Below are 27,434 nucleotides of genomic sequence, written 5' to 3' on the forward strand. Positions count from 1 at the left end.
TTTAAACTTCAGAAATGGTAAAAAAACAAAAATAGGAAGAGAATGCAACTTCTCTAACCAGAAGTGTCCACAGTACAGCTAGCCAGCACTTGACATTCATTGCATTTGTTTCAGAGAGAAACAGAATGAAATAGAATAGCATGAATAGAAAAGAACGGAATGAAGACAACACATTTCCGCCTTGATGGTCTGTTTCCAAACATTTTAAGGGACAGGGGATTAATTTTGCTCACTGATTGGAGGACCTATATGGTCTATTTCACACAGCAAGTGGTTATCAAAAACTTGTTTCTTCCATTTTGGGGTTTTAGTTTTTGCTAACACACAACACCGAAACATGAGATTCTTGGGGATAAGGATCGGTACTTTCTGAAAAAAAACAGTAATTAAAAACAAAACAAAAACCATCAGACACTTAGCTTTTACATACCTTGGACTGAACACTCTAAAGTTCATACCTTCAGAATCACTTGTTGGTTCTGAGCGTTCAAGCTAAAAGGATTCTCTTTGGAAAAGAACATGAATTACCATGAGTGGAATTGAATCTTGGGCAGCTGTAGCAGAACATGTCACAATTCATCTGCTTCCTGCATTAAGTAATTGCTACAATTTCAAACTATCGTAAAAGCAACAGAAAATTTGAAACACTTAATAAGGTACTGGAAGTGAATGGCAAAATAAAAAAATTCTATCAATAAGACAGGCAAACAACAAACAAGGAATACTTGTACGACCCAAAAAGTGCAAGACTACTATATAATGTAATATATGGATCTCCTTCTCTAGGACAAATGTCATTTTACTATTACAAGTACAGATACTAAGGCTGAATGCAAAAAAAAGAGCTTTACTATGCAAACAAGGTAATGTAACTGGATAAAATTGCTTCAGTGAATCAATGCAGGATCTGCCACAGAATTAGTGGTTTGTTTTGTTTTTTTTTTAAATCACATATTTCAGTGGTACTTTTAAAGCCACTGAAATTCTTAAGGCATATCTCTGTTGCTGTATCAAACTCTGGAGTAGTTACTTTGATTAGATGAAGTTTGCCCTGGGAAAGGTTTTCTGGGGTACCTCTACCGTAGAAATATAACGAACGGTTCAGTATAAGAACATATTGGCAAAAAGATGTATACAGAACTGGTGGCCAAATAAGCTAGTCTTACAAATACACCTTTAAACTATGCAAGTGCCACTAGAGAAATGTCATTAAATAGTCACAGCCCTGACATTACTATATGAGTAAATTATATAAGGTGTACCTGACCTAGGAAAGCACCTGTGACTCAGCTAGTAATGTTTTTCTGTTAATTTTTTTTGTAATGCATTAGAGAAAAGTTAGGAAGGTATTAAGAAAAGAGTAGAAAATTCAAGTGTTTGTGATCATAGTATTAACACTTGTTTTTTCCTGCTCTACACCAATGGAAGTCACTTCAGAATGTTTACTAATGTCCACCACTAGCTGTAACAGTCTGATTTCAAAATCCCCATATTCTTTGTTGAAATCACTGGTTCCTTTAATTATACAACACTCAACGTTCAGCTTTCTAACAGGCTTCTAGACTCCTGACGCTTACAGAACAATCCTCAAAGAAATCTTGAAGTAATTTCTTCACATTTGTTAGTTCATCACCCACGTTCAGTCTTTCTTATGTCACCAGGCCGGCCCTATCTAGCATGATCAAGAACTGCATCAGCAGGACCAGGCTCTGGGCCATACGCTTTCCTTTTAGGTATAGAAAATCTAAAACTTCGTAAGTAACTTTGCCTATGAATGACTCCGGTCCCTCCCTCAATACAACAAACTAGGGAATTCAACTACTAATACAAGACAGGTGTTTGAGTTCGAACTCAGGAATGGAGAAGATAAGTAAACCGCATTTTAAATTAGTCATCCATCGTCGGGTGGGAGGAGGTGGGATGGGGAGATGGTTCCAAGTGTTACAAAGTCCTCATAACAAGGAGCTAAAATGTATGAGAATACAGAAAACTTGTGTCGAAGATCTACTTCAGAACAGCAGAAGAAATCACAGAACAAGATGAAAATATATCTATAGATTTACTGAATTCTCTTTTGAATACAAAATGTCTGTTGTATTGGATAAGGCAATAATGTCCACGTTTTCTTTGTATAAATATGTGCAAAATAATCTTCTATATTTTTTAAAAATAAATTAGTGTTCTGTTCTCTTCTTGTTGTCCTTCCTTATCTTTTTGCTCTTTCCTGCTTGTTTGGATGATTCTTCCTGAAATGAAAAACAAGCATTTCAAAATTTAAACAGCATTCTTCTGTACCTTAAGTATTCTCTCAAGGTCACCAAAATTATTCTTAATATGAAATGTGTTCATAGTTCACTGGGATTTATGAAAGTTTTGAATTGTATAATATTTGTCCACTCAGTTTCATTAATTTGTCTGCTTATCTTGCTATTTAAAAACTTCCGCCTTCAGCAATGATAAAATTATAGACATAGTTATGCCAACAGAAGCATATAATATAAAAATAATCTAAGGCATTTCCACTCAAGGAAGAGGTTACCATCATAGGAATACTTCTACACTATATTGCAAAACTCCATCTAGTGTGGATGTGGCCTTATCAAGAGATATACTGTACACCAGTGCATTAAAACTGTGTCCCTAAATGAAACAAACCTACACAGGGAAAAACAAAATTTTGCTGGGTCAACATTGTAACGTACAGCTTGCTCTGACTGTCAAATTCTGAAAAACAAGACTTTTCTTCAGTGGGCATTCATCGCAAGCACTCCCCAAAATGGTGAAAGAATCTGCCACTACATATGCCAGAATCTGGGACGTTTTAATCTATTCCCTTCTACCTTTTGCACATGGGAGGGAAACGGACTCTAAGAGAGTTAGCGAAAAGAATACTTCTTCCACTAGCCACATCTATGGCATTAGAATAGTAATCACCATAAGTTCCATCTGTCATTTTTCTGATGGACACTGGTAACAAAATACATTTGTTAATACACAATAAAGAAATACAGTCTAACTTAAGTTGTTAAAAAAAGAAAAAAAAAAGAAATCATTTTTGGTACTAAACCTTTTCTAGAGGGTTAATGCTTAAAAGTCTTGTTAGTTTCCTTTTATCTTGTGAGCAATGCTTTCAAGTAAGAGAATACTGATAAATTGCCAAGAAGGTAAATCAATAAGTACATCCAAGCACTTCTAAAATGCAAAAAGCAAATAACTGAAAAGTGCAGGGGCAGAAATGGGGAAGACTGCTCAGCTTTCAGCCACAGCAATCTTACATACTTTCATATGAAAATGAAAACTGACAGTTGTGTACTTTTTCAAGTATCCATTAGTAATTGTTTCCAATTGTCTTAAGCTTTCTATTGTTAGCAATTACATACTATATTGTACATAGACACATGTAATATGCTGTTCTGAGGATGAAGAAAAGTTGAAAACCAAGAATATCAGATGATTAAATGACCCAAGTCTTCTACGAAATGCCTTTTAAAGACATTTGGAACTTTGCCTCCCCAGTCATTTAAGCTCCCTTGAAACATTTTTCCCTTAATCTTTTCTGTAACAGTTAATGCTACTTTCTTTGAATTCTTCTAGTCTAGATTTTTTTTTAAATGGTGCCTATCACCTATACTTCTGAAAACTTCTTTGGGTCCAATAAAACTTTCAATGTTTAAAATGCCTACTAGTTACAGTTATCCCCAAGCTCAGTGTCTGCCTGAGCCACTAGAACTGGTGGCAAAGGTAAGCATGAGAAGCAGCAACTTCCAGTTTTCCGAACACACAGAAAGAGGCATTTCCCCTTCCCATCCTCCCCCAAACCTCAAATTTGGGTTCTGGACCAATGTCCTCAACTGCTGCCACCCTTCTATGGCACACCTCACACTTAGAAAGCAGGTCACTAACATCTTTGGAAGTTCTTTGGAAGTCTTTGCACTGATACTATGCATACCATCAGTGCATCAAAGCAACCAGTGCTTGACACAGGTAGTATTACTTTTCTTCTGGCTTTATCTAACAGTGACAATTTACACAAGTTCACATACAAACGCCTTCATTGTAAGAGGCAGAAACTTACCACTGAATGTACATAGTTATATTCCACAAGTATATTTCTTGCACAATTGTTTATATGTTTAAAACGATCTGGTCCTAAGAGAATACCTCCATACCAGCGGGATACCACAACTAACACATTGTGGACGTTCAAAATCTGTTTTTTAAAACAAAACAAACAAAAAAAAAAAAGTAAGGGTAAGTTTCCCTCTCCAAGCTCCTATCCAAAGCTAAATTCAAAGAAAAATGAGTCAATATATTCCTCCGAAAGGGCGCAAAGCTATTTCATGTGCATTACAGTTGCTCATTCACGTGTCAAAGGCTTCAGACATTACTTAAACGGAAAATTAGTGACTTACATTTAGTATTCTTTGATACGATGAATTACTATTTCCAGAGAACCTCTGTCACTAAGCAGGTTGTCCATCCACATTTTTGGAAGCGTTGGTGGATGAGGCTAATAACAGCCAGGGGACAGGCATTATGCATATGGATGCCTAAAATGCCATAAGCTAGCACTGTTGCATGTGCAGGACCTAGCAACAGCACTTGGATAATAAATAAAAATCTCTGCATTTTCCAGGTTTGAGTCTTAGTCCTTTACAGCCAAGCAGTTGCTTTCTAAATTCAAAAAGGCATAGGGAAAGTTCACACAACGTGAAATAATTGTATTAGCAATTAGGATAGAAAGAACTAAACAACCTTTATATAGCTTTTTTAGGACTGTAACAAAAATCAAGTAGAGAGTTAAACCAAAGCGATGATTTCTTTTACTTTTATTAAAGGCAAGAAACAGGGAAGGCCTTCAACAGCTTTGCTTTTCACAAAATCTAAATGTGACTTGACAAGACTTGAAAACTAGCATTTATTCTGTCTTAAAGCAATTCTGTGCTCAAGATCTCCCCATCATCAGCAAACACTACTAGCACAGGGAATGCACACAAGAGAAACACACATCTTGTCAAAATATAAGATATACATTATTGCATGGAAACATGTAGTGACAATCACCAGTTAGCATTTTTGCTTAAATTAGTCTTGCATGATTAGTGACCATGATCATGAATTTGTCCCTCAAACCAAGGCATCTGAAATCTCTGGTCTTCACTTACAAACAGCTTTCTTTTAAGCCCTGCACAGTACTACAGTAACACACGCAGGTGGCTTGGAGCCAGACAGAGCAAACACAGCTTTATTTGCATAAGGCTGAGCAAAAACACTGTGGTCTGCAAGTATCAGGGTGGTTTGGTGGAGGCGAGAAAAATCCCTCAAGAGATAGCTACTAATAAAGCATGCCAACAACAATTAGTTGTCAAGGAGAAAAATACATCTATTTGATTAATTTGAACACCACCATTAGAAGATTCTATCGTTGCTCATGAAAACAGAAATATTCTTAGAATTTTAAAACTAAAAGGATAATGTTAAAAAAAAAAAAAGGAAAGAAGGACTGGGGCAGGTTTTGTGACGGGCACTTTCTACTCTACATTTACACATCAGCCATAAAATCTACGTATAGCAACTGTTCACAGTAAACAGGATGCCAAGCAGAGTTGGGAAATTTTTAACTGTAACTTCAAGTTCGAAAGAATTAATCTAAAATAGTTTCTTGTAACTGGAAAGTACCATCTTGACTGAAGTGCTCAGTTTATCTGAAACAAGATAAGATTTCTATTGCAAAAGAAGACCTCTAAGTACAGCAACAGTAACTGTATTAAACCACCTAATTTTCAAGCCCATATCATAGAATTATTTAGGTTGGAAAAGATCATCGCATCCAACCATTAACCTGGCACTGCCAAGTTACCACTAAACCATGTCCCTAAGTGCCACATCTACACGTCTTTTAAATACTTCCAGGGATGGCGACTCAACCACTTCCCTTGGCAGCCTCTTCCAATGCTTGATAACCCTTTCGGTGAAGAAATTCTTCCTAATATCCAATATAAACCTCCCCTGGTGCACCTTGAGGCCATTTCTTCTCAGTCCTATCGCTTGTCACTTGGGAGAAGAGGCTGACCCCCACCTCGCTACAACCTCCTTTCAGGTAGTTGTAGAAAGTGATAAGGTCTCCCCTCAGCCTCCTTTTCTCCAGGCTAAACAGCCCCAGCTCCCTCAGCTGCTCCTCATAAGACTTGTTTTCCAGACCCTTCACCAGCTTTCTTGCTCTTTGGAAACAATTCAGCACCTCAATGTCTTTCTTGTAGTGAGGGGCCCAAAACCGAACACATTACTCAAGGTGTGACCCCACTACTGCTGAGTACAGGGGACGATCGCTTCCCTAGTCCTGCTGGCCACACTGTTCCTGATACAAGCCAGGATGCTGTTGGCCTCCTTGGCTACCTGGGCACACTGCTGGCTCATATGCAGCTGGCTGTCAACCAGGTCCTTTTCTGCCAGGCAGCTCTCCAGCCACTCTTCCCCAAGCCTGTAGCGCTGCATGGGGTTGTGACCCAAGTGCAGGACCCAGCACTTGGCCTTGTTGAACCTCATACCATTGGCTTCAGCCCATCAATCCAGCATGTCCAGATCCCTCTGTAGAGCCTTCCTACCCTCAAACAGGTCGACGCTCCTGCCCAACTCAGTGCTATCTGCAAAGGTACTGAAGGTGCACTCAATCCCCTCGTCCAGATCATTGATAAAGATAATAAACAGAACTGGCCCCAGTATTGAACTGTGGGGAACATCAATTGTGACTGGATTTAACTCCATTCACCACAATTCTTTGGGCCTGGCCATACAGCCAGTTTTTTACCCAACGAAGAATACGCTCATCCAAGCCCTGAGCAGCCAATTTCTCCGGAAGAATGCTGTGGGAGACAGTGTCCAAAGCTTTACTAAAGCCTAGGCAGACAACATCCACAGCCTTTCCCCCATCAACTAGGCAGGTCACCTTCTCATAGGAGATCAGGTTAGTCAAGCAGGACCTGCCTTTCATGAACCCGTGCTGACTGGGCATGATCACCTGGTTGTCCTGGACATGCCGCATGATGGCACTCAAGATGATCTGCTCCATAACCTTCCCCAGCACCGAGGTCAGAACTGTAGTTCCCTGGATACTCCTTCTGGCTCTTCCTGTGGATGGGCCACTTGCTAACCTGCAGTCAACCGGGACCTCCCTGGTTTGCCAGGACTTCTGATAAATGATGGGAAGTGGCTTGGTGAGCACTTCTGCCAGCTCCTTCAGTGCTGTTGGGTGGATCCCATAGACCTGTGTGTGTCTAAGTGGTGTAGCAGGTTGCTAACCATTTCCTCTTGGATTACGGGGACTTCATTCTGCTCCCCATCCCTTGTCTTCCAGCTCAGGGGGCTGGGTACCCCAAGAACAACTGGTCTTACTGTTAAAGGCTGAGGCAAAGAAGGCATTAAGTACCTCAGCGCTTTCCTCATCCTTTGTCACCATGTTTCCTCCCACACCCAATAAAGGATGGAGATTCTCCTTAGCCTTCCTTTTGTTGCTAATGTATTTACAGAAACACTTTTTTATTGTCTTTTACCACAGTAGCCAGATACCTTTTTGTGATCTGAAAGAGTTTATAGACACCCATTGCAGCACTTCGGTTCTGCGAGTGATCCTACCACGCTTCCATGATTGCAACTATATCATAGCTTTCCTGCTGCACAATGGCTTCCAGCTCCTCCTGTTTGTTGCCCATGCTGCATGTATCATATGTCCTAAGTGCTTATAACAGAAAAACTACGAGACCTATGAACATCTAGAAATCAGCCCATAAACCATTTTAATCTTTTCCTATGGGTGAAAATTGCACTTTTCTGATCCCTACAGCAGTGCTCTTCCAAAACAAAAACATTCCCAGTAACCAGGACTACAGATAGAGAGATATGAACCACATCACAGAATCCTAGAATGATTTGGGTTGGAAGGGACCTCTAAAAGTCATCTAGTCCAACCACCCTGCAATGAGCAGGGACATCTTCAACTAGATCAGATTGCTCAGAGCCCTGTCCAACCTGACCTTGAATGTTTCCAGGGATGAGGCATCTACTGGGCAACCTGTGCCAGTGTTTCACCATGCTCATCATAAAATATTTCTTCCTTATATCTAGTCTGAATCTACCCTCTTTTAGTTTAAAACCATTACCCCTTGTCCTATGGCAACAGGCCCTGCTAAAGTTCGTCCCCATCTTTCTTATAAGCACCGTTTAAGTACTGAAAGGCCACAACAAGGTCTCCCTGGAGCCTTCTCTTCTCCAGGCTGAACAACCCCAACTCTCTCAGCCTGTCCTCAGAGGAGCAGGGCTCCAGCCCTCTGATCATTTTTGATCATTGATCATATGATTTAGACACATTCACATTTGAAAGGGGAAACTTCATGTCACTTTCTAGACTGGATTTTTATGGAATGTTAAGTGTCTAGACATTTTAAACCTGACAATTTTCAAAAGCATATGTTAACATGCTGAGAAAAAGCTGATAAGCTCAGAACAAATTGAGGTACAGTAACTACAGAGTTGTTTCTTTACATTATTTTTATTACAATAATGTTTTCACAGTGCGCATATATACTTGCCAATGTTACATAAAGTAAGTTTTCCTTCCCAAGTCACGTATCAGTTACTTAGGCAGTTTCAAAAAGTTCTAAATGAAATATGTCAAAATATTTCCATCAATTAATTTTTTTTTCAGAAAAACAAAAAAGCTTTGAAATAAATTTAAAAAAAAAAAAAGCTTTAAAATAGTCTCCAGGAATAAGAGTACAACACATTAAGCAACAGAATATGCACGCAAGCAAAGGTTGGGAAAAGAAAACCCTTGCTGTGAAGAGGACATCAATCTAAAAATCAAAATTAAAAACAATAATTAGTGTGCTGGTACAGCTATGTAACTTGAGGCACTGCATAAGATGTACCCAGCTGTCCCCTGTAGTTATAGTATTTTATTTATGGTTTTACTAGGGCTTGCATCATGCCAGTGAATGAAAATTTATCAGTCTCAATTCACGTTTAGTAGCAACTTTGGTGAGGGCATATTATTTCAACACTTGAAAACTAAAATATACATGAGTATGAGGGCTAAGAACCCAGAACTGGAAAGAGCATGAGGAAACAGATTAAATGATTAAAATAACTTAACACCTTCACTCCCTCTACCTTTTGCATTTGAAGCTCTACTCCGCAAGCTCAAGTATCACAGAATCACAGAAACTTCAGAGTTGGAAGGGACCTCTAGAGATCATCTAGTCCAACTCCCCTGCTAAAGCAGGATTGCCTAGAGCACATCCCTCAGGGCTGCATCCAGGCGGGTCTTGAAAATCTCCAGAGAAGGGGACTCCACAACCTCTCTGGGCAGCCTGTTCCAGTGCTCTGTCACCCTCACTGTAAAGAAGTTTTTCCGTGTATTTGAATGGAACTTCCTATGTTCTAACTTGTGCCCATTGCCCCTCATCCTGTCGCTGGGAACCAATGAAAAGAGTCTGGCACCATCCTCCTTCAACCCACCCTTTAGATACTTATATGCCATAATAAGGTCTCCCCTCACCCTTCTCTTCTCCAGGCTAAAGAGTCCCAGCTCTCTCAGCCTTTCCTCATAAGGGAGATGCTCCAGTCCCTCAATCATCTTAGTTGCCCTTCGCTGGACTCGCTCCAGCAGTTCCCTGTCCCTCTTGAACTGGGGAGCCCAAAACTGGATGCAGTACTCCAGTTGTGGCCTTACCAGTGCAGAGTAGAGGGGGAGAATGACCTCCCTCGACCTACCGGCCACAGTCTTCCCTATGCAGCCCAGGATGCCATTGGCCTTCTTGGCGACAAGGGCACATTGTTTTCTCATGGATAATTTACTGTCTACCAGGACCCCCAGATCCTTCTCCTCAGAACTACTTCCCAGCAGGTCCACCCCTAACCTATACTGGTGCTTAGCATTCTTCCTCCCCAGGTGGAGGACCTTGCACTTGCTTTTGTTGAACCTCATTTGGTTCTTCTCTGCCCAGCTCTCCAGCCTGTCCAGGTCACGCTGGATGGCAGCACGGCCCTCCGGAGTGTCAGCCACCCCCTCCCAGTTTGGTATCATCAGCAAACTTGCTGAGGATACACTCTGTCCCATCATCCAGGTCATTAATGAATATACTGAACAAAATTGGACCGAGTATTGACCCCTGGGGGACACCACCAGTTACAGGCCTCCAACTGGACTCTATGCCGCTGATCACAACCCTCTGAGTTCTGTCACACAGCCAGTTCTCGATCCACCTCACCGTCACCTCATCTAGCCCATACTTCCTCAGCTTCCTAATGAGGATGTTATGGGAGACAGTGTCAAAAGCCTTGCTAAAGTCAAGGTAGATGACATCTACGGCTCTCCCCTCATCCAGCCAACCCGTTATAACATCATAGAAAGCTATCAGATTGGTCAAGCATGATTTACCCTTGGTAAATCCATGCTGACCACTTCCAATAACTTCCTGTTCCTCAACGTGTTTGGAGATGACATCCAGAATGAGTCGCTCCATTACCTTCCCAGGGACAGAGGTGAGACTGACTGGTCTGTAGTTCCCTGGCTCCTCCTTCTTGCCTTTTTTAAAGATTGGAGTGATGTCAGCCTTCCTCCAGTCCTCAGGCACCTCTCCTGTTCCCCATGACCTTTCAAAGACGATGGAGAGTGGTCTAGCAATATGTGCCCATTTATTACGAGTATTTGAGGAAATCAAATGAAAAGCTGTGCATAGGTCAGCTGTTACACTCTGTCAATCAGCTTCTTCCAATCTTCATTTTCTATATACCTAACACCACACAATAAGCGTAGGAATCAAAACTTATTTATCTTTTAAATTGTTCAAACTATTACTACCACCTATGAAACACTACTTGTTTCTATGATCCAAGACCTGTAAATCCCAATTTACTACATGCTGAGTTTTTTCTTTCACCTTTGAAAAAGCAATCATCTATTTGGCTAAGAGCAGCACAAGAATTAAAATAATCTTCTACAAGTTTATTTACATCGTAGTGATTTTTAAAATCTGTTCAAGATTTCCAGAAGTAAAGATTAATTTCTATAACCTGCATAAGATGAAGAAGACGTCCACCTGCTGCTGTCTCCCCATCATCTTCACAATCCTGTAAGAATGTCTGCTTATCTTCACAGTATATTCTTAAAAAGAAAAAAGAAAAACAAAAGAACATAAAATAGATTAAAAAAATATCCATCAACTAACATTTTGACATGATTAATGAAGTCTCAGAGATCTTTCATACACACGTGTATCATTTCCACTTCTCTACTAAGGACATTTACAGGAAAACAGGATGAGGCTTAGGGTAAACCACAAATACTTATCTGTACTGTAGAACAAGATTTGAAAAGCTTTTACATAGACTCTAGTTACTTCAGATTAACTCCAGACTCGTTACCAGCGTAAAGTGCCTAATAAGAAAAGTCCTTAGGTTTTTAGCCTATTAATTACACCTAGCTGAAACCAACTCTATCAGATACAGTTTCAAATCATGGTACACACTCACAAATTGGAAGAACCTGGACAAAAATACTATTGATATATGTTCATATATAGATCATATTGATCTGTATATGTTCATATATAGATCATATTGATCTATATATGTTCATATATAGATCATATTGATCTATATATGTTCATATATAGATCATATTGATCTATATATTGATATAGATAGGTCTATATTTCCGCAGCAGCGTGAAACTATAACTGAAATTCGCCTTCGTGGCATCTCTGTCCTCAGGGGGCACTCCAGGAAACTTTGGGGTGTATTGTTTCATATATAAAGGACAGCTGCACAGGTGTAATTTTCCAGAAGTAATGCTCAGAGGTCTACTGTTTGTTACCTATTGATTTCATAACTTCCAAACTTAGCTAATATGTGACACAATGACAAAGAGGCTTCTGATACTAGATGAGAAATATGAAGCAATAAATATGTTTCTGTTGCTTTTTTGAAGTGCATTTAGATAGCATGAATGAAAGAAGCCAGATCATCATCAACAACAACAGAAATTCCCTGTTTACCAAAACCTTTTACTTAGGTAGACTTTTTAAGAAAGTAAGCTTTCACTTGCTCTCATTTCATGTTTCACTAGGATCACTCCAGGATGTGCATGAATGGATCAGTGTCTATACATGCTTTTTCAAATGACTGGTTCCTTCAGTAATGAAAGTGATTCCTTTACTGTCACTTACATTTCTCAGAAAACCTACATCACTATCTGGACTGAGACCAATTCATTTCACATAAGCTACATTCACAAAAGTTACCAGAGACAGACCACTGCCAAACTCATTTTTACCTGTTTCTCATTTTCCCTAAAGTTTCTCATATTTCAGATGAAACTTCATATGCCAGATGTCTGCATCAGGCTTTCTGTTTCAACTCTTATTTCAACTAAAAATTTTCAGCTATTTCTAAATATAAGATTGGTGGAAAAAAAAGGTACTTTATCCAAGTGAAAACACATTTGATTCAGGACGATGTAGCATTTCCATGCTCACACATACTATACGAAGTATAACAACACATGTTCAAATTCACTTCTAGTCTTTTTTTATTTCTAATGCTGCTTTACTATCTTAACATATTTCCTACTATATATTCTACTTTCTTGACCTCAAACTCAAAATAAAGCCTAAAACCTTTACCATACAAATAAGAAACCTACTTCCATAAATATTAAATAGCAAGGAATTTCTTTGATGGATTTTACTTTTCTCATGTCCTGCACTCATTTGTCAAAGAACACTGAAAAAAAATAAAAAATCACTATTCATCTCTCACCTGTATGCATATATGTTGTGGGTAGCACTTGCAATTTTCTTATTCTCATATAATTTTTCAAGAACTTTCTTGACCTTTAGAAAAAAAGAAATAAGCTTCCTTTTATAACAGGGATTTCATACACATGATCTCGATAACACTGCTAAACAAACATCTCCTTCTTAATACTATAACGAAACAGTTTTACACTTTGACATAAAATGAACTAAATATTCAGTGTGATAACTCAAGAAACACCTTCTCAGTACCCTCATGCTTGTTTCAAATCATTTTTCTGGGATACCGAAAAGAACTGTTCCTTGGATTTGCACATTGTATACGTTCATGTTATTGCTGAAGATGAAGAAGTGTTAAATTGCTTTACTAAATAAGAGAGACAGTAAGACCTAGAAAACATTTGTAATCAATATTAAATATCAATTACGCCTGCTTGCTTTTTTCAACTATAACATTAAGCTGGGATATAACACAATTTGACATACTTTTTCCCATTACACACTACTTCTACCTATTTCACAAAAACATGTCATGTTAAGAAAGCTGTACTACATTTCGAGTTTTTCCTTTTTCCTCAAACATACTTTTTTCCAGAGTTCCCACTTCACAGAAAGAATAATAATAATAAAAAAAGTTCTATTATGGGTCTGAAAGTGTCAGTATTGCCCAGAAAACAGATATTTCCACCATGTCCATCTCTCTGCTCTTAAGAAGTGCCAAATTCAAAATATTTGTCAATACCAGTTCATATTGTGTTTCTAATTGAACAAGCTAGCAATTGTTCAACCCTTTCCAATCGGTCTAGCAAAAACAGGAGCTTTGATCAAGTCATTGTTTCAGTATATAATACAAAATTAATATTACTTTGAGCAAAACATTACTGAAGTTCAGAAAGCTTGGGAAAACACGTTTGGCAAGTAAATTACCTTCCACTCCAAAGAAATATGTCTCTGAGGAGTAATCAATATACATATTTAATATCTGTCTTAGCTATTCTGTGTTATTTTCAATTCTTCTGGCGGAAATTCAACTTACAAAAATCACCTCAAATATGACACCTCAATGAAAAAACTATTATTAATGGAGAACATTGCTTCAGATATCTGTTTTCTCCTTTTTTTTTTTTCCCTTAAAGGGGAATATTGAAGAAAGACAAATAACTTAACAGACTGTCATAAATACATTTCAATAGACAGACTTAGGGTACAAAGCATATGAAATGATCATCACCTTTGATATTACTTATTTGTCAGCTACCAGGCTTCTAAAAACATACCTTAAAGATTCATTATGTGTCTGTATTAGCAATTAACCTTCAAGACAGACATCTCAGAGCTAAGCAATAGTTTATCCTTTTTTCTGTTGTAGCTCCTGAGCCTCTTTTTTCTCCTGTTCCCCTCTATTATTCATGCTTATGGGAATTAAGGGATGTAATTCTCTACATGTCAATGAGGCACCTGCTCATAAAAGACACAAGATGCTTAAACAACAGGTCAGTTCTTAGTCTCACCTTACTAAATCAATGTCAAGTCCAAGAACCACATACATTTTAAATGCCAGAATAAGCCAAATTGAGATACGAAAAAGCAATGGTACCAAATACAGCCTGCTACCTGAAACACACCTATCACTTTCTTTGCCCCATAAGGTTTATGGTAACATGTTCTGTTACGTAAGTAACTATGATATTACTCTGGCTATCATTATTGAAAACTACACAGGAAGTTAAGTTCCACTATTAAAAATACTCATTAAAGGAATTTACACAGCAATCTGTGTACTGTCTTAAAATATTGATGAATATCATTGCAGCATATAGATTATGCAGATGAAGTATTATGGGCACATACTATTCTCTTCAGCTGATACAGAAGCTAGCTTTCACCACAGGTGCAGTGTTTACCCCATTCCTCACCTCTTTTGGCTTTCTTTCAGAAAAATTAGTCATACCACAGTAAAGCTTCCCCAAAGCTTTACTTCAGATTTACTTTACAGATTGGTCTTAAGACCAATCACCTCACACTGTACAGCAAGACTCTGTGAAACAAGACGGATTTGACACCTGGGGAATTGTTCTATCTTTATACTAAGCACATACCAGTAAGTCTTGACTGGAAACTCCTAGGTTTATTCAGTATATGTTGTCTTAAAAACAAAAGTCATAAAAGAAGAAATCAAGAATGTCTTTGCATACAAAAGGGAAATTACTAACCTGCTTTAAATGAATACTATTTCTTGACACATGGAAACCCACGTCTGTAGGTAAAGACTTCCTCATAAGTAGGAACAATCTTACTCATAAATCATAATCGAAGTGTGCGAGTTTTTTTAAAATGAGAAAAGGACATGAAGCCAATGATTCCAATTTTTTCCCTTTCTAAAGCACCACAGTTCATACAGGGACATAGGGACTGAGCACAGCTAAGAAAGCCCCTGAAGTGCAGTGCCACTTTAATGAAAATGGTAATGTACCAGGTATTTTAAAACCCTGAGTTATTCCACATTAACACAATGTGGAAAACTACTTCCATTTGGCAAGCAGTAAAAGAACAGCTCAAAAAAGCTGAAAGTGTGTTCAAAAAAGCTCAAGTTCTATCCAGATAAAGAAAAATAAGAGAGATGACAAGACAGATGTGAAAAGCCCAGCATATTTTTGAAGGTATAAAAATAAAATTACTCATTTTTTTCCTCAAACACATAAGAAGCTGAAGCTCACCAGAGATCTGTACTGCCAGCCGATAAATATAATATAAATAAAAGAATAACTTAAAGAAGACACAGTTGTAGCACAAAAACCTAGATGAAGGTACAGTATATATGAACTTAAAAGGTCAGACAAGGATGATATAGTGGAGCCTTACCACAGATGAAGGCTGAGCAAGCTGATAAAATGAATAGAAACAAGTCAGCAAAACCAGATCATATTTATGTAAAAGTTTAAAGAGAACTGTAGTATGACGCTGTTGAACTATAGCTAAGGTACCTAACCTACCAGTTAAAACTGATTCTGCAGCAGCAGGTGACTGATACAACACCAACACCTCAAAAGTACTCCAGGAAGGATGCAGGAAACTAAAGACCAACAAGTCTTATGTCCATACTAAGCAGAGTAATGAGGGGGAAGCAAAACCCAAAAAACCACAGACAGCCCAAAATGATACAGCTTTTTGTATAGAGAAATATGCCTCAAAGCCCTGACAATCCGTCAACATTCTTTCAGAGTCCCTGAGCACATAGTAGATCTAGCTTATCCGGAATTTCAATATTTGACAAGATCCCTTACCAAAAATTCTTAAAATAAAAGCTATTATTGGATAGAAGGAAAGAGGAAAATCCTCTCAAGGTTTAACTCTCAGTTAATGACAAAAAAAGATGAGAAGACTAGGATTTTCCCCACTAAACAGGGATCATCACAGGAGATTGATGTTAATAGCTGCAAAGTGATGTACAAAGTAACCCCAACATAGTTATGAGCATTTGCAAAAAGAGATCTTGGGGTAATAACACACATTTCTATGATAACACCAACTCAGTGTTCAGTAGAGGTCAAAAAAGTGAACTGAAAGGTATTACTGGGAACCGAACATGGAAAACAGAAAAACTCTTCACACCACTCTATAAATCCTTGGAGGGATTGCATCTTCAGTGTTGTGTACAGTTCTAGTCTGCATCTCAAAAAGATTACAGTATACTTTACACATACCAAAATAGACCGAGGGTCTTTAGCCCAGAAAACAAAAACCTAAGGTCTATAAAATATGATAGATGCCTACAAAATCCAACCACACAAAGCTGAGAGGTGCAAAAAACAAACTTGTAGTGACTAATTCACAGCAAACACAGAAGGGCATATTTTCATACAATGTTTTGGATTCTGAAACTTAATTCTGGTGTAAGAAGCAAGAGGACAAATTCCACAAAGGATAAAAAAAACAAAACTGTATTATTAAACACAAAGATACTTTCTTTACTTCATGTTAAACTGCTGAAAGAGGGAAAGCATGATGGGAAACAAAATGCGGCTGACCTTTTACAGCAGTCTGTCTAGGTCTATATTCACAACTGGTTCCAGTAAGAGCCAGGAACTATTGTATTTTTTCTAGTTGTGGGCAGATACAACTCTAGAAGTGTGCTTACTCTTCTCACTTAGGTCTCAATAAAGGTTTACTTATGCATTATCCAAGAGTATTTTTCAATAGAATGACTTTCTGAAGGAGGGAAAACATTTATAACCTCATTTTAATTCCTTTTCCAAGTAGCGCATAGCAGAGTCAGTAGCTTCCAAATATCTTATGATAAACTTGCCAACATCCAAAAGTCAAATTTCAACATTCTTACTCTGTCTGACGTCTAATGCACTTAATGGTAAAGAATAGTAATATCTACCCACTTCTATTTAACTGATAGTGAAAGCGAGAAACTGACAACTACTCAGACAATATTATCACACAAAGATGCAAAGACAGACAGACAGACAGACATATTCAGCTAATCCCAAGTATTTCACTAATATTTTGTCATGCTCAAAGTACAAACAAAAAGAGTCAAACTGATCTCTACTAACTTGTCTGGGTGTCACCACAGGAGCCAGATGTGCCTGGAAAGTACTCCTTCGATCTGTGATTGGGCTTCCATGATGTATGGATGGCAATTCTTCATCTACTGATCACAAACAAGGAAGCATTTGTTTTCTTTTAATGGTACTGAAACAATGTATATAGCTACATAAGTAACAAATGCCCCAACTTTAAAACAACGGATTTGTCAAAGTTAAGTACACAAGATGACATACAGAACCATCAAAAAAAGAGTTGGGTTTTTTAATGATTGTTATTAATCTTTATTGCAATTTTAATGTTATTAATTTTACTCAAAAGCTGAGTGAAAAAACAGAATCTTATGGCCTCTCTCTTCTAAACTATTTCATCAGAATTAACAAGGGCATATTTTTTACCTTCTTGACTTTCAGATGTAATGTAATTTACAATTTTAATTGAATCTTCCTGAATGGGCTGATAGTCTAGAAGAAAATCATCTCCATCATCTTCATCAACTTCTTCACTGGTTTTCTTAATATCTGGTTCTATTAAGATATAAGTAGTAGAATTTATTACACATTTTTTGTCAGACAAGTACGACAAAATTTCAAATTCTTTTTCTCAAAAATCTATCTTTTCAGTTCAAATCAGTTTGCTGTTAAGAATTATGAAATGCAGAATAAGAACATTAATTACAACAATACCCAGAAACTCTTAGTCCCATATTCACTAAAATCTTGCTTAGAATTAGGAATAAAATACTCATACTGTGGGATCCTTTCATAATATCTTCTGTTTCAATACTAATTAAGAAGAAAAGAACAATAATGTTTACCATTTCCATTAAACATTTACAAGGCTCCCATTAATTTAATCTGAATTTAAAGACCAAAATAATCTGATGTTTCACAAGAACTCCAGTTATTTATTGGTCATTTGGGGAAAAACGTAGAGCTGTTGTTCAATGCTACTTCATGAGGTTATAAAATCATTGTATTTGAAACACCTCTCTGGACATGTTTCAACCACTCTGGTTTTCCCCAAATCCTCTTTTCCTTCATGCATAGGACATACAAAAAAAAGTCAATATCAAAAGAGTAAATATCACCCACAGTTAGTGCCCTGATAATTGGATTTAGAGGGAATCTACCATACAGTCAAGTTAATATATCACAATCTGATTTCCTATTTACAGGGCCTACGATGTGGTGATGATACAGTTTTTATAACATAGGTATTTTCAATAAAAAAAGCGGAGGGATCATATAGCGTGTTCAAAAGGCCTAGAAAAATCATTAGATGTATTAAGTAGAAACCACAAAGTTGCTGTCAAAATACGCAACAAACTTCCAATATTGTCAGCATTGGTGTTCCCCGGGGGTCAGTACTGGGTCCAGTCTTGTTCAACATATCCATCAACAACATGGATGAGGGGACAGAGTGCTGAGGATACAAAACTGGGAGGAGTGGTTGACACACCAGAAGGTGTGCAGCCAGACAGCGAGACCTGGACAGACTAGAGAGATGCGTGGAGATGAACCTAATGAAGTTCAACAAGGGCAAGTGTAGGGTCCTGCACGTCAGGACGAATAACCTCATGCACCAGTATAGGTTAGGGGCTGACCTGCTGGAAAGCAGCTCTGCACAGAGAGGCCTGGGAGTCTTGGTGGACAAGCTGACAATGAGGCAGTAATGTCCCCTTGTAGCCAAGAAGGCCAATGGCATCCTGGGGTGCATTAAAACGAGCATGGCCAGCAGGTCGAGGGAGGTCATCCTCCCCTTCTACTCTGCCCTGGTGAGGCCACATCTGGGGTACCGTGTCCAGTTCTGGGTCCCCCAGTTCAAGAAGGACCGGGGATTGATGGTAAAAGTCCAGCGGAGGGCTACAAAGACGATTAAGGGAATGGAACACCTCTCTTACGAGGAAAGGCTGAGAGACCTGGGTCTGTTTAGCCTGGAGAAGAGAAGACTGAGGCAGGACGTCATCAATGCTTATAAATATCTAAAGGGTGGGTGTCAAGAGGATGGGGCCACTCTTTTCAGTGCCGCCCAGCAACAGGACAAGGGGCAACGGGCACAAACTGGAACATAGGAAGTTCCATCTCAACATGAAGAAAAACTTCTTTACTGTGAGGGTGCCAGAGCACTGGAAAAGGCTGCGCAGAGAGGTGGTGGAGTCTCCTTCTCTGGAGATATTCAAAACCCACTTGGATGCATTCCTGTCCAGCCTGCTCTAGGTGACCCTGTTCTGGCAGGGGGGTTGGACTAGATGATCTCCGAAGGTCCCTTCCAACCCCTACCACTCTGTGATTCTGTGAAAACAACAAGCCATGACACTGGAGACTGTTGTTTTCTGCTATTTAGATCCAGTACAAAATTGGGCATAAAGCTTTAACTTGTAATGAAGTCTTACTTTGCAGTTGAACAAGAAGTAAATTGAAAAACCTGTGTATTTTCTGAAATACCTGGATCTGACGACTGTGCCTTTTCAATCAGAACTTCTCGTATCTTCTCCACCCATAAATAAAGTATACTTTCACCAAGGTTCTGTCTGGAAGTTAAAACTCACAGTGAATGAAGAATCATTTTTGCAGATTTTACTTGGAAAGTACACCAAATAACACAGAGATTTCAGACATGCAGAAATAGAACATTATAATCTAGTGAGATAAAGAGCTTAGACAGGTTTGTGGAACATTCTATCTCAGTAGTTCACTGGGTGAAACACTTAATATCTGCATCATTATATACTCTTTGAGGCTTGCTTTTTTTTTTCTTTTAATTTTTTTTTTAACATTAAAAGCATCAATGCTGGAGGAAAACAGGCAACTGACGGAAATTTTCTGGCCACCAAAGAAATGGAAAGCAACTGCGAGAAGAGTAAGCTGGACAATCCTCAGCATTTTCAATAGAATACTAAGCCAGGATGTCTAGGCCTAGAGCTTGCTCTGGATCAGCTTTTTTTTACAAGAAGTACTGTACGGCCAGTGGTGAGCTCCTTCATTTGCTCTGTGGTTGCAGAGTAATGCTTGGGATGGGGCCTCTTCCTTGGAACAGCTCTACTTCTCTTTCCTCTCATCAGTTGGTGCACACACAGCAGAAGTTGATCTTATTGGACCGTGATAGTAAGTCAGTGGCAGCAGACACCGTGGAGCATGGGACTGATATGCTAGAGTTTGGGTAACAAGCAGTCCTATAGGACAGGAAGGTAAGAATTTAGGTCTAGGAGTCCTTACTCAGGGGGCACAGGTGTGTTTTAAGGTACTGCAGGAGGATGGGATGAACAGGTTTTTTTAATGTGCATATTCAGAGTTAAGAAACACTGCCTTAATGTGCAGCAGAATCCAAACAACCCAAAATATATTTAAAATGGTGTCCTGAAAAGTTGTCTTCACAATTATATTTCAGTATGCTTACGAACTGTGCATGTTTGTCTTAAAAGCAAAACTAAAGACTTAGGGCCGTAGCTAACTCATGGTTTCCCATTAATTTTATTCTTACTGCCACCATCTGGGGCACCACATAAGTACATGTCAGTGATGAAATTACTTCTTTAAACTATTACTTTGCTTAATATATACAGCACTATTGCTGAATACCATCAGAAATTCCAGCAAATATACATATTTTCAGAAAAATATTCAAGCAAAAATAAGGAATTTATAAACTTGTAGCTCTGTCTTCAAAATGTGGACAGACTCCAGAACAATTCAATGCCCTGATTCCATGCTGCTTCTTATCATACAGAGGCACTACTTTAATACATGAAGAATTATATTTGTTTTAATACTGAAAGAAGGTAGATTTAGATTAGGTACTAGGAAAAAATTCTTTACTGTAAGGATGGTGAGGATGGGGCTTTGAGCAACCTGGTCTAGTGGGAGGTGTCCCTGCCCATGGCAGGGGGAGTTGGAACAAGATGATCTTTAAGGTCCCTTCCAACTTTACACATTCTATGTATGAATCTAATGATGGAATGAGAGAGATTAGACAACGAATAAGATTTCTCCATTTTGTGCAAGGAAACAGCAATTTCTTCAGCTATAACACCATTTCAGTTTCTATCTATTTGCAAATTACACTTAGTCTGAAAGGTTACCTTTCTATGCTGCTATTTTTCTTGTCACTTGTATTTAAGTCATGAAATAAAGGTTTGTATTGAATAAAAGTCTTACCAGAAGAATACCTGGGGGAAAACAAAAGCAAAAAAAAACCAAAATAAACCAAACCCAAACATTTGCTACATTTTTCAGAACTTTGGGTCTCCCAAAACAGACTTGTGATCTACAACTATGTGCTTTTTCCACCTCCTCAAGAAAACATAGTGACTGACAATATAGTTCATATTGTTTCAGATTACGGACTATGTAATTTGGATCACTAGGGACTAGAAACCTGGTAAAACACAGAATGTAAACGAAGCAGAGCACCTCTGTTTATCTGATAACTATTTAGACATTGGATAGATAAAAAGCTTTTACAAACACTGTGCGTATCAGTGACTACTGCAGAGGTTTTTGAACAGCCTAAAATGACATATATGGCATAAAGTACAAACACATTCATTTCCTGCTGAACAAACAGAAATGACAGGAGACCAGCGAGGGCTCTGAACAGCAACTGATACAGACAGAACGGAGCTTCAAGGGACTAATCTAACAAGCACAATTGAACAGCCTACTAGACTGCAGGGGGAAAGAAAAGCAAAAGAAAAAACTGCTTCACAACCATGCTATTTCTCCTCACAGTCCTCACGTGGCAGCTTGAGCCAGATGTTCAGGACATTTGAAGACCCACCTACAGCAGCCCTACCTCTGGCAGAGACTCCAGCAAATCCTATGAATCTGGACAGAGTTAAGGAAAATCTCTGTTCTTTTTGCTCCACTGAACAACTGCGGTTAATATGATCCCATAGGACTTTTCATTTAAAATGCTTGTGCGTTTTTAACACTTCAGATTCAATTTTACTTGCTTAAATTATCTGTTGCTTAATTAGATCAGAAACCCAGTTAATCAAAGTAGCTGAATAATTAGATAAAAAAAACCTCATGCAAGCTAAGTGCTCTCTTCCTTATTTTATGGCATGAAAAAAACATTTCTTATGCAAGATATTCAGATTGCAGTATTTTGGGCATGACTGTGCTTCCTTGTGACATATTTTCATTTAATTTAGTTTATATTATCCTTGGGATCTAAAAGAATCAAATAACCCATATAAAATTACTACATTTACTACCCCAATTTCACAGCAATTCAAAAACACATAATTTGAGTATTTCTAAACATTCCATTTATTCTCATGCATTCATTATGCATTGTTGTTAGCTGCACACTGTGATAATAAAGTCCGCTATGTTACAGATTCTAGTTAATAGATTCTACATGTGTTTAATTTGTCTTAAAACCTAGTTATCCCTTAGCCATCTTTTAAGAAAAACTGTTTTCCCACTTACGCTATAAGACACAAATGCTTTCACATCCTGCTGTTTAACATTCAAATGCAGAATAGATACAGAAATCTCACACTTTATAGCATCAATTCATAGGCAATCTCATAGATTCTAAAGGGAGTCTATTCTATTAGGAGTCAAAATGAAGACTTCTATCCTTATAGAACACCAGGTCTAAACAATATAAAAGAAATTTATCAGAGTTTAGCACAACTTTTTCTTGCAAAATGCTTAGTAAATACGTGTCATCTTTAACTGATTTATAAAAGAAACTTGCTGTTTTACGTCTATTGCAACAATCACTTCACAACTACTAGTTCACATACTTAAAAACATACATTGAGCAGTGCATGAAACTGAAAAGACACTGTCTCCTTTTACTATATTCCACAGTCTCTAACTTACACATATATTTCTTCCAAGCTATTTGCTAGTTCCACATAATCTTGTCCTCGAAGCCAAGGAGCACTAGAATGAAAAGAAATACAATGAAAATTGTGCGCATACACTGACCACAACATCTCAACACATTCATTTTAATAGAAATGTGATAAACACCTTCAAAATAAAACACAGCCAATCATTCCCACTTAACAAAATTCCAGTTGTAAACATCTTGGCAAAAGCATGATTGCCCAGTCCTCCTTCAAGACTCCTAACTTGGGCTGCCTTTTCTTGCCTCAGGTAAGAAAGCCAGACTTGTTTTTCACAGTAGGCCACTGCGACTCAAGAGTCACCTTATGGATTATTAGCTTACCTTTCCAACTCCTTCAGCACCATAGTACCTCTTATATTCAGAATGACCCTTCAGTTCTGAACCTGTATCCTCCTGGTCTCATATTAAAATACAAACTTTGCCTCCAATTTACCTGAACTATTTTGTATTGCCTTGTCAATACTGCTGACCAAATCCCAGTAGATACGCTGTGTGTCATGCCCTGCAGGTCCCTCTGTCATCCAAATCAGGGACCTGGCTTACACATCTCCATTCCCATCTTGTTTACATGTCAGGAGACAAGGGGAGAGCAGGGAAGGAAAACAGGAAAATGGCACACGCTATGGCTCCATCCCAACAAGAGTTAGTGCTCAGATTGAAAGCATGCCTTGCAATCTGAAACAAGGATCCAGACAAGAGGGGTACACCCAAGGAAGCGATGAGACATCAGTGCCCAACACAACAGGCAGCAGTCACTATACCTCCACAGTCTAACTGCTGCCTCACCACAAAATAATGCTGCAAGAATTACACATGAGTGAAGATAGCAAAGTGTCAGAGGAGCTCCATGAGGCTAACCCGCGGAAAGGGATAGAATATGCTTGTTTGAAACGTCCACCATCCCCAGTATAATTTAATTCAAGGAGTCAACTAAACTTCAACTTACACTGTAAACAACTAACAGTGGTAATTCAGAAAGGAAATACAAATGTTTGAAAGGAAACACAAATGTTTGAAGGGATACAACTCTCAGCAAGAAACCTCACTTACTTTAGTTGATAAATAGGTGGCTCTGCAGCTGGATATCCTGGCGGCAAAATCACCTGAAAGAAACTGAGGGTAAGTATTCACTGGATGACTACTCACAGCTAGCTGAGCTTTACTGATGTACCCTGACACTGAGCACCAGGACTACAATCAGTGCTACAAATGAAGAAAATAGTTGGCTATGTTGTTACAGAATGACAAGAAAATATGAATGTCTTTATTTAGGATTCCAATAATGGTAATGCATACAAATATTATATTTCATGGTGCAATTTTTGTGAATGAAGTGTCATGCAAAATAAAGTGCAGAAGAAATTTGAAAGCAGCTGCATGCATGGCTACTGGACTTGTTTAAGTGGAACTGCACTTCCTTAAGTAGACACCTCAGTGCTTCTTCCACTAAGTAAACTTATTGTTCTGAGGTCTGTAAACATAAAGTAGCAAGTTACTCAGTTAAGTTCATCTGAACTTTGTTTTGTCTCCATGCTTTCCAGAAAGCAAATCTATAAGCAACTGCAGCAGCGGTGCCCTACACAAAGTCGATGTAAAAGATATTTTAAAAATTGGTCTTTAGAGAAAGACACTGAAATTAATTTTTCTCTAGTGTGGAATTAGGATATGTAACTACTGAAAATGTCACAAGCACACTGACGCACAGAAGAAGTTCTTTACAATGAGGGTGGTGAGACACTGGCACAGGTTGCCCAGAGGTGGGTGGAGGCCCCATCCCTGGAGACATTCAAGGCCAGGCTTGATGAGACTCTGAGCGACCTGATTTGGTTGAAGACGTCCCTGCTTACTGCAGGGGCATTGGACTAGACAACCTTTAAAGGTCCCTTCCAACCCAACAGATTCTATGAACAATCACTGAGAAGTCTATCACAGACTCCAATCCAAAAGCTCCTTCATCCGAGTAGACAACAAATCCTATTCAAAAGGGCTTCATGCAGGCACAAGATCTTGCCTGCATCAGTCCAACTACAAATTCTACGCCAAACTCTTTTATACCACTATACCTGCAGACAGAGGGTCCATTTTGGTTGATCCAGACAATCATTAATCTTAATGCAGTAGATTTTTTCATCTTCATCAACAACACACCAATCTTCACCATATATGGATGAAAGAGCTTCGATTTCATCAATCTAGAAAAAGCATTATGCAAAAATAAATAAACAAACTCCCCCACAGCCCAGTGCCTTGTGGGCTAATCACAGTTTTAAGTCTTAGCTCTTCTACAGCTTATTTACAGATGTGACAAGATTCGCTACGCTGGAAGGCCATAAATATTGTGGATTCAGCCCCGATTCACAGCAGAAATAAACTTTGCTCAGTTCTTCTGTACACGCACCAGCTTTTGCATTCCTATGGATAATCCTGTAATTCTCAGCAGAGACAAGGTGAGCAAAGTGACATGGTGCAGCTACAACACACCCCTGCAGCTCCCACCCTGTGCTGCTCATGGCGGGGTCATCCCCCTGCAGGTGAAAGACCCCCAAGGCTCCGGTACTAGCTCTTAACGAGGAAGAGCGGATGAAGTTATATAGCAAACTCCCATAAAAACCGCAGAGCCACCTGCCACCTAGAAATTAGCCACCTGAAATGGTGCAAATGTGCAGTCTCCCGTTGGTGCCTGAATAAAGTCGAGGCCGCCACCGCCGGGTCGGCACGGCGGCCGCCAGGCACGGAGCTCCTCACAGGGCCGGGCTTCACCAGAAGCCACCTAAAAGCCACCACTTGCGAGGCGGCGCTCACGCTGCCTGCCCCAGGAGGCCGTGACGCCCCTCACCCTCCTCACCCCCACCGCCGCTCACTTGTTGCTGGGCCGCCTCCGTCTCGCCCGCCGCCATCGGTACCTGAGGGAAGGCAAGGGGGGGCGGGGAGGGGACAGACCGGGCGGCCGCACGGAGCCGGGCCTCCTGCGCATGCGCCGCGGGGGGAGTTTGCGCAGTGGCGGGGGTGAAGCTGCCCGCCCTCCCTTCCGCCAGCTCCCCCTGCCCGCCCGGGGCGGACGCAGGCGCGGTGCCCCGCAGTGGGACGCTGAGGCGTCGGGTGGTGTTTGGGTGGTGGCGGGGCTTCTCTTTTCCCCCTGCGGCTGCTGATTTGTCCCGGAGCTCAATTGGCGAGAGGATCGAAAGGGCAGAGGAGGCTTCTCAGGGAGATTCCTGCGGGAGAGGCGGGCTCAGCTCGCCCGGCTTCAGGGCAGGGCCGCGTCCCCTCCAGCCGGGCCCGGTGACGCCCGTCCCAAGGCGAGATGGCGGAGCATCCATGTAACGGTTGCTGCTTCTGTGCCAGGCGCTGCATCGCCCTCCCTGCCCTGCCCCTTGGCTCCGGTTCTCTCAGGACTGGTAGCGCTTGCCTGGCTCATCTCCGCACCCGCCACCTTCCCTTCCTGCGGCCTGCGTTTCTTAGGTACAAGCAGTGTTACCTCGGAGCGGGACCATCCCATGGCCCAGAGAAGCCCGCGGGCGCCAAAGCATAGCAACATCCCAGCCCCAAACAACTACTGCAGTAGTTTGTCCTAGGCCTTTCATCCCCCGTGCGCTGCCATGCAGTTCCCCTCAACCATTCTTGGCCTGTTTCTGGAAGAAGGAGTGGTCTTAAGTGATCTTGTTTCCAGGTTAGGTTTAATTGCTGGCCCAGGTAAAGGAAACTTAGCATATTTGTACAGTAACTGGGTCAAGATGTAGCATTAATACATTGTTAGAAAATCTACTTCTGTCATGCATTGCCACAGAATCAAGATTACGCTTGTCAGGTAGTATTTTTGCCTTATTCATTACATACTATTTTTAAAATAAAGTGTATAAGCAGTTATATTTCAGTAGCAATTTTACAGATACTGTCATTTTTACCTTGCATTTATGTCACTCAAAATGAGTGACTGGTATTCTTAGAACTACATAATTTCTTCTAAAAAAGGATTGAAAAAAAATGATGGGTGTTCCAAGCAGTTTTCATTTCAGTTCTAGAAATGCAGTTCATTTATTTAACATCGATAAGTTTTATGTGTCTCTTTTAAAGACAGCACTGATCAGTAAAAATCTCTTTTTGCTTGAGTGCGAAGTATGGGTGCCACCTTGTTTGCAGCTCATATCTTTTCTTCCAGTGGGTTTTTATACTGACTTAGTTGTGAAGAATTCAAGGTAA

At 39.6% G+C, this 27,434-nt stretch overlaps 1 protein-coding gene across 6 annotated transcripts; it reads right to left on the reverse strand.

Moving 5' to 3' along the window:
* Positions 1–2,107: 2,107 nt before the first annotated feature.
* Positions 2,108–26,193, reverse strand: IMPACT (impact RWD domain protein). Of its 6 annotated transcripts, none has more exons than XM_054190560.1 (12): positions 26,099–26,193; positions 25,301–25,429; positions 24,288–24,340; positions 23,207–23,269; positions 21,451–21,537; positions 19,817–19,902; positions 17,768–17,896; positions 17,378–17,472; positions 12,817–12,890; positions 11,071–11,161; positions 4,076–4,210; positions 2,108–2,246 (listed from the first exon to the last, which is right to left on the reverse strand). In XM_054190560.1, the coding sequence occupies exons 1-12, from the start codon at positions 26,132–26,134 to the stop codon at positions 2,175–2,177; spliced, it is 1,050 nt and encodes a 349-aa protein (XP_054046535.1). In that variant the 5' UTR covers positions 26,135–26,193; the 3' UTR covers positions 2,108–2,174. The 6 variants fall into 6 exon arrangements, with proteins under 6 accessions (XP_054046535.1, XP_054046534.1, XP_054046537.1 ...); XM_054190559.1 differs by having other exon boundaries at positions 17,378–17,475; XM_054190562.1 differs by lacking the exon at positions 21,451–21,537.
* Between the last annotated feature and the right edge of the window lie 1,241 nt (positions 26,194–27,434).

This window comes from Rissa tridactyla, chromosome 2, assembly GCF_028500815.1.
Source record: "Rissa tridactyla isolate bRisTri1 chromosome 2, bRisTri1.patW.cur.20221130, whole genome shotgun sequence".
Classification (NCBI taxonomy): Eukaryota; Metazoa; Chordata; class Aves; order Charadriiformes; family Laridae; genus Rissa; species Rissa tridactyla.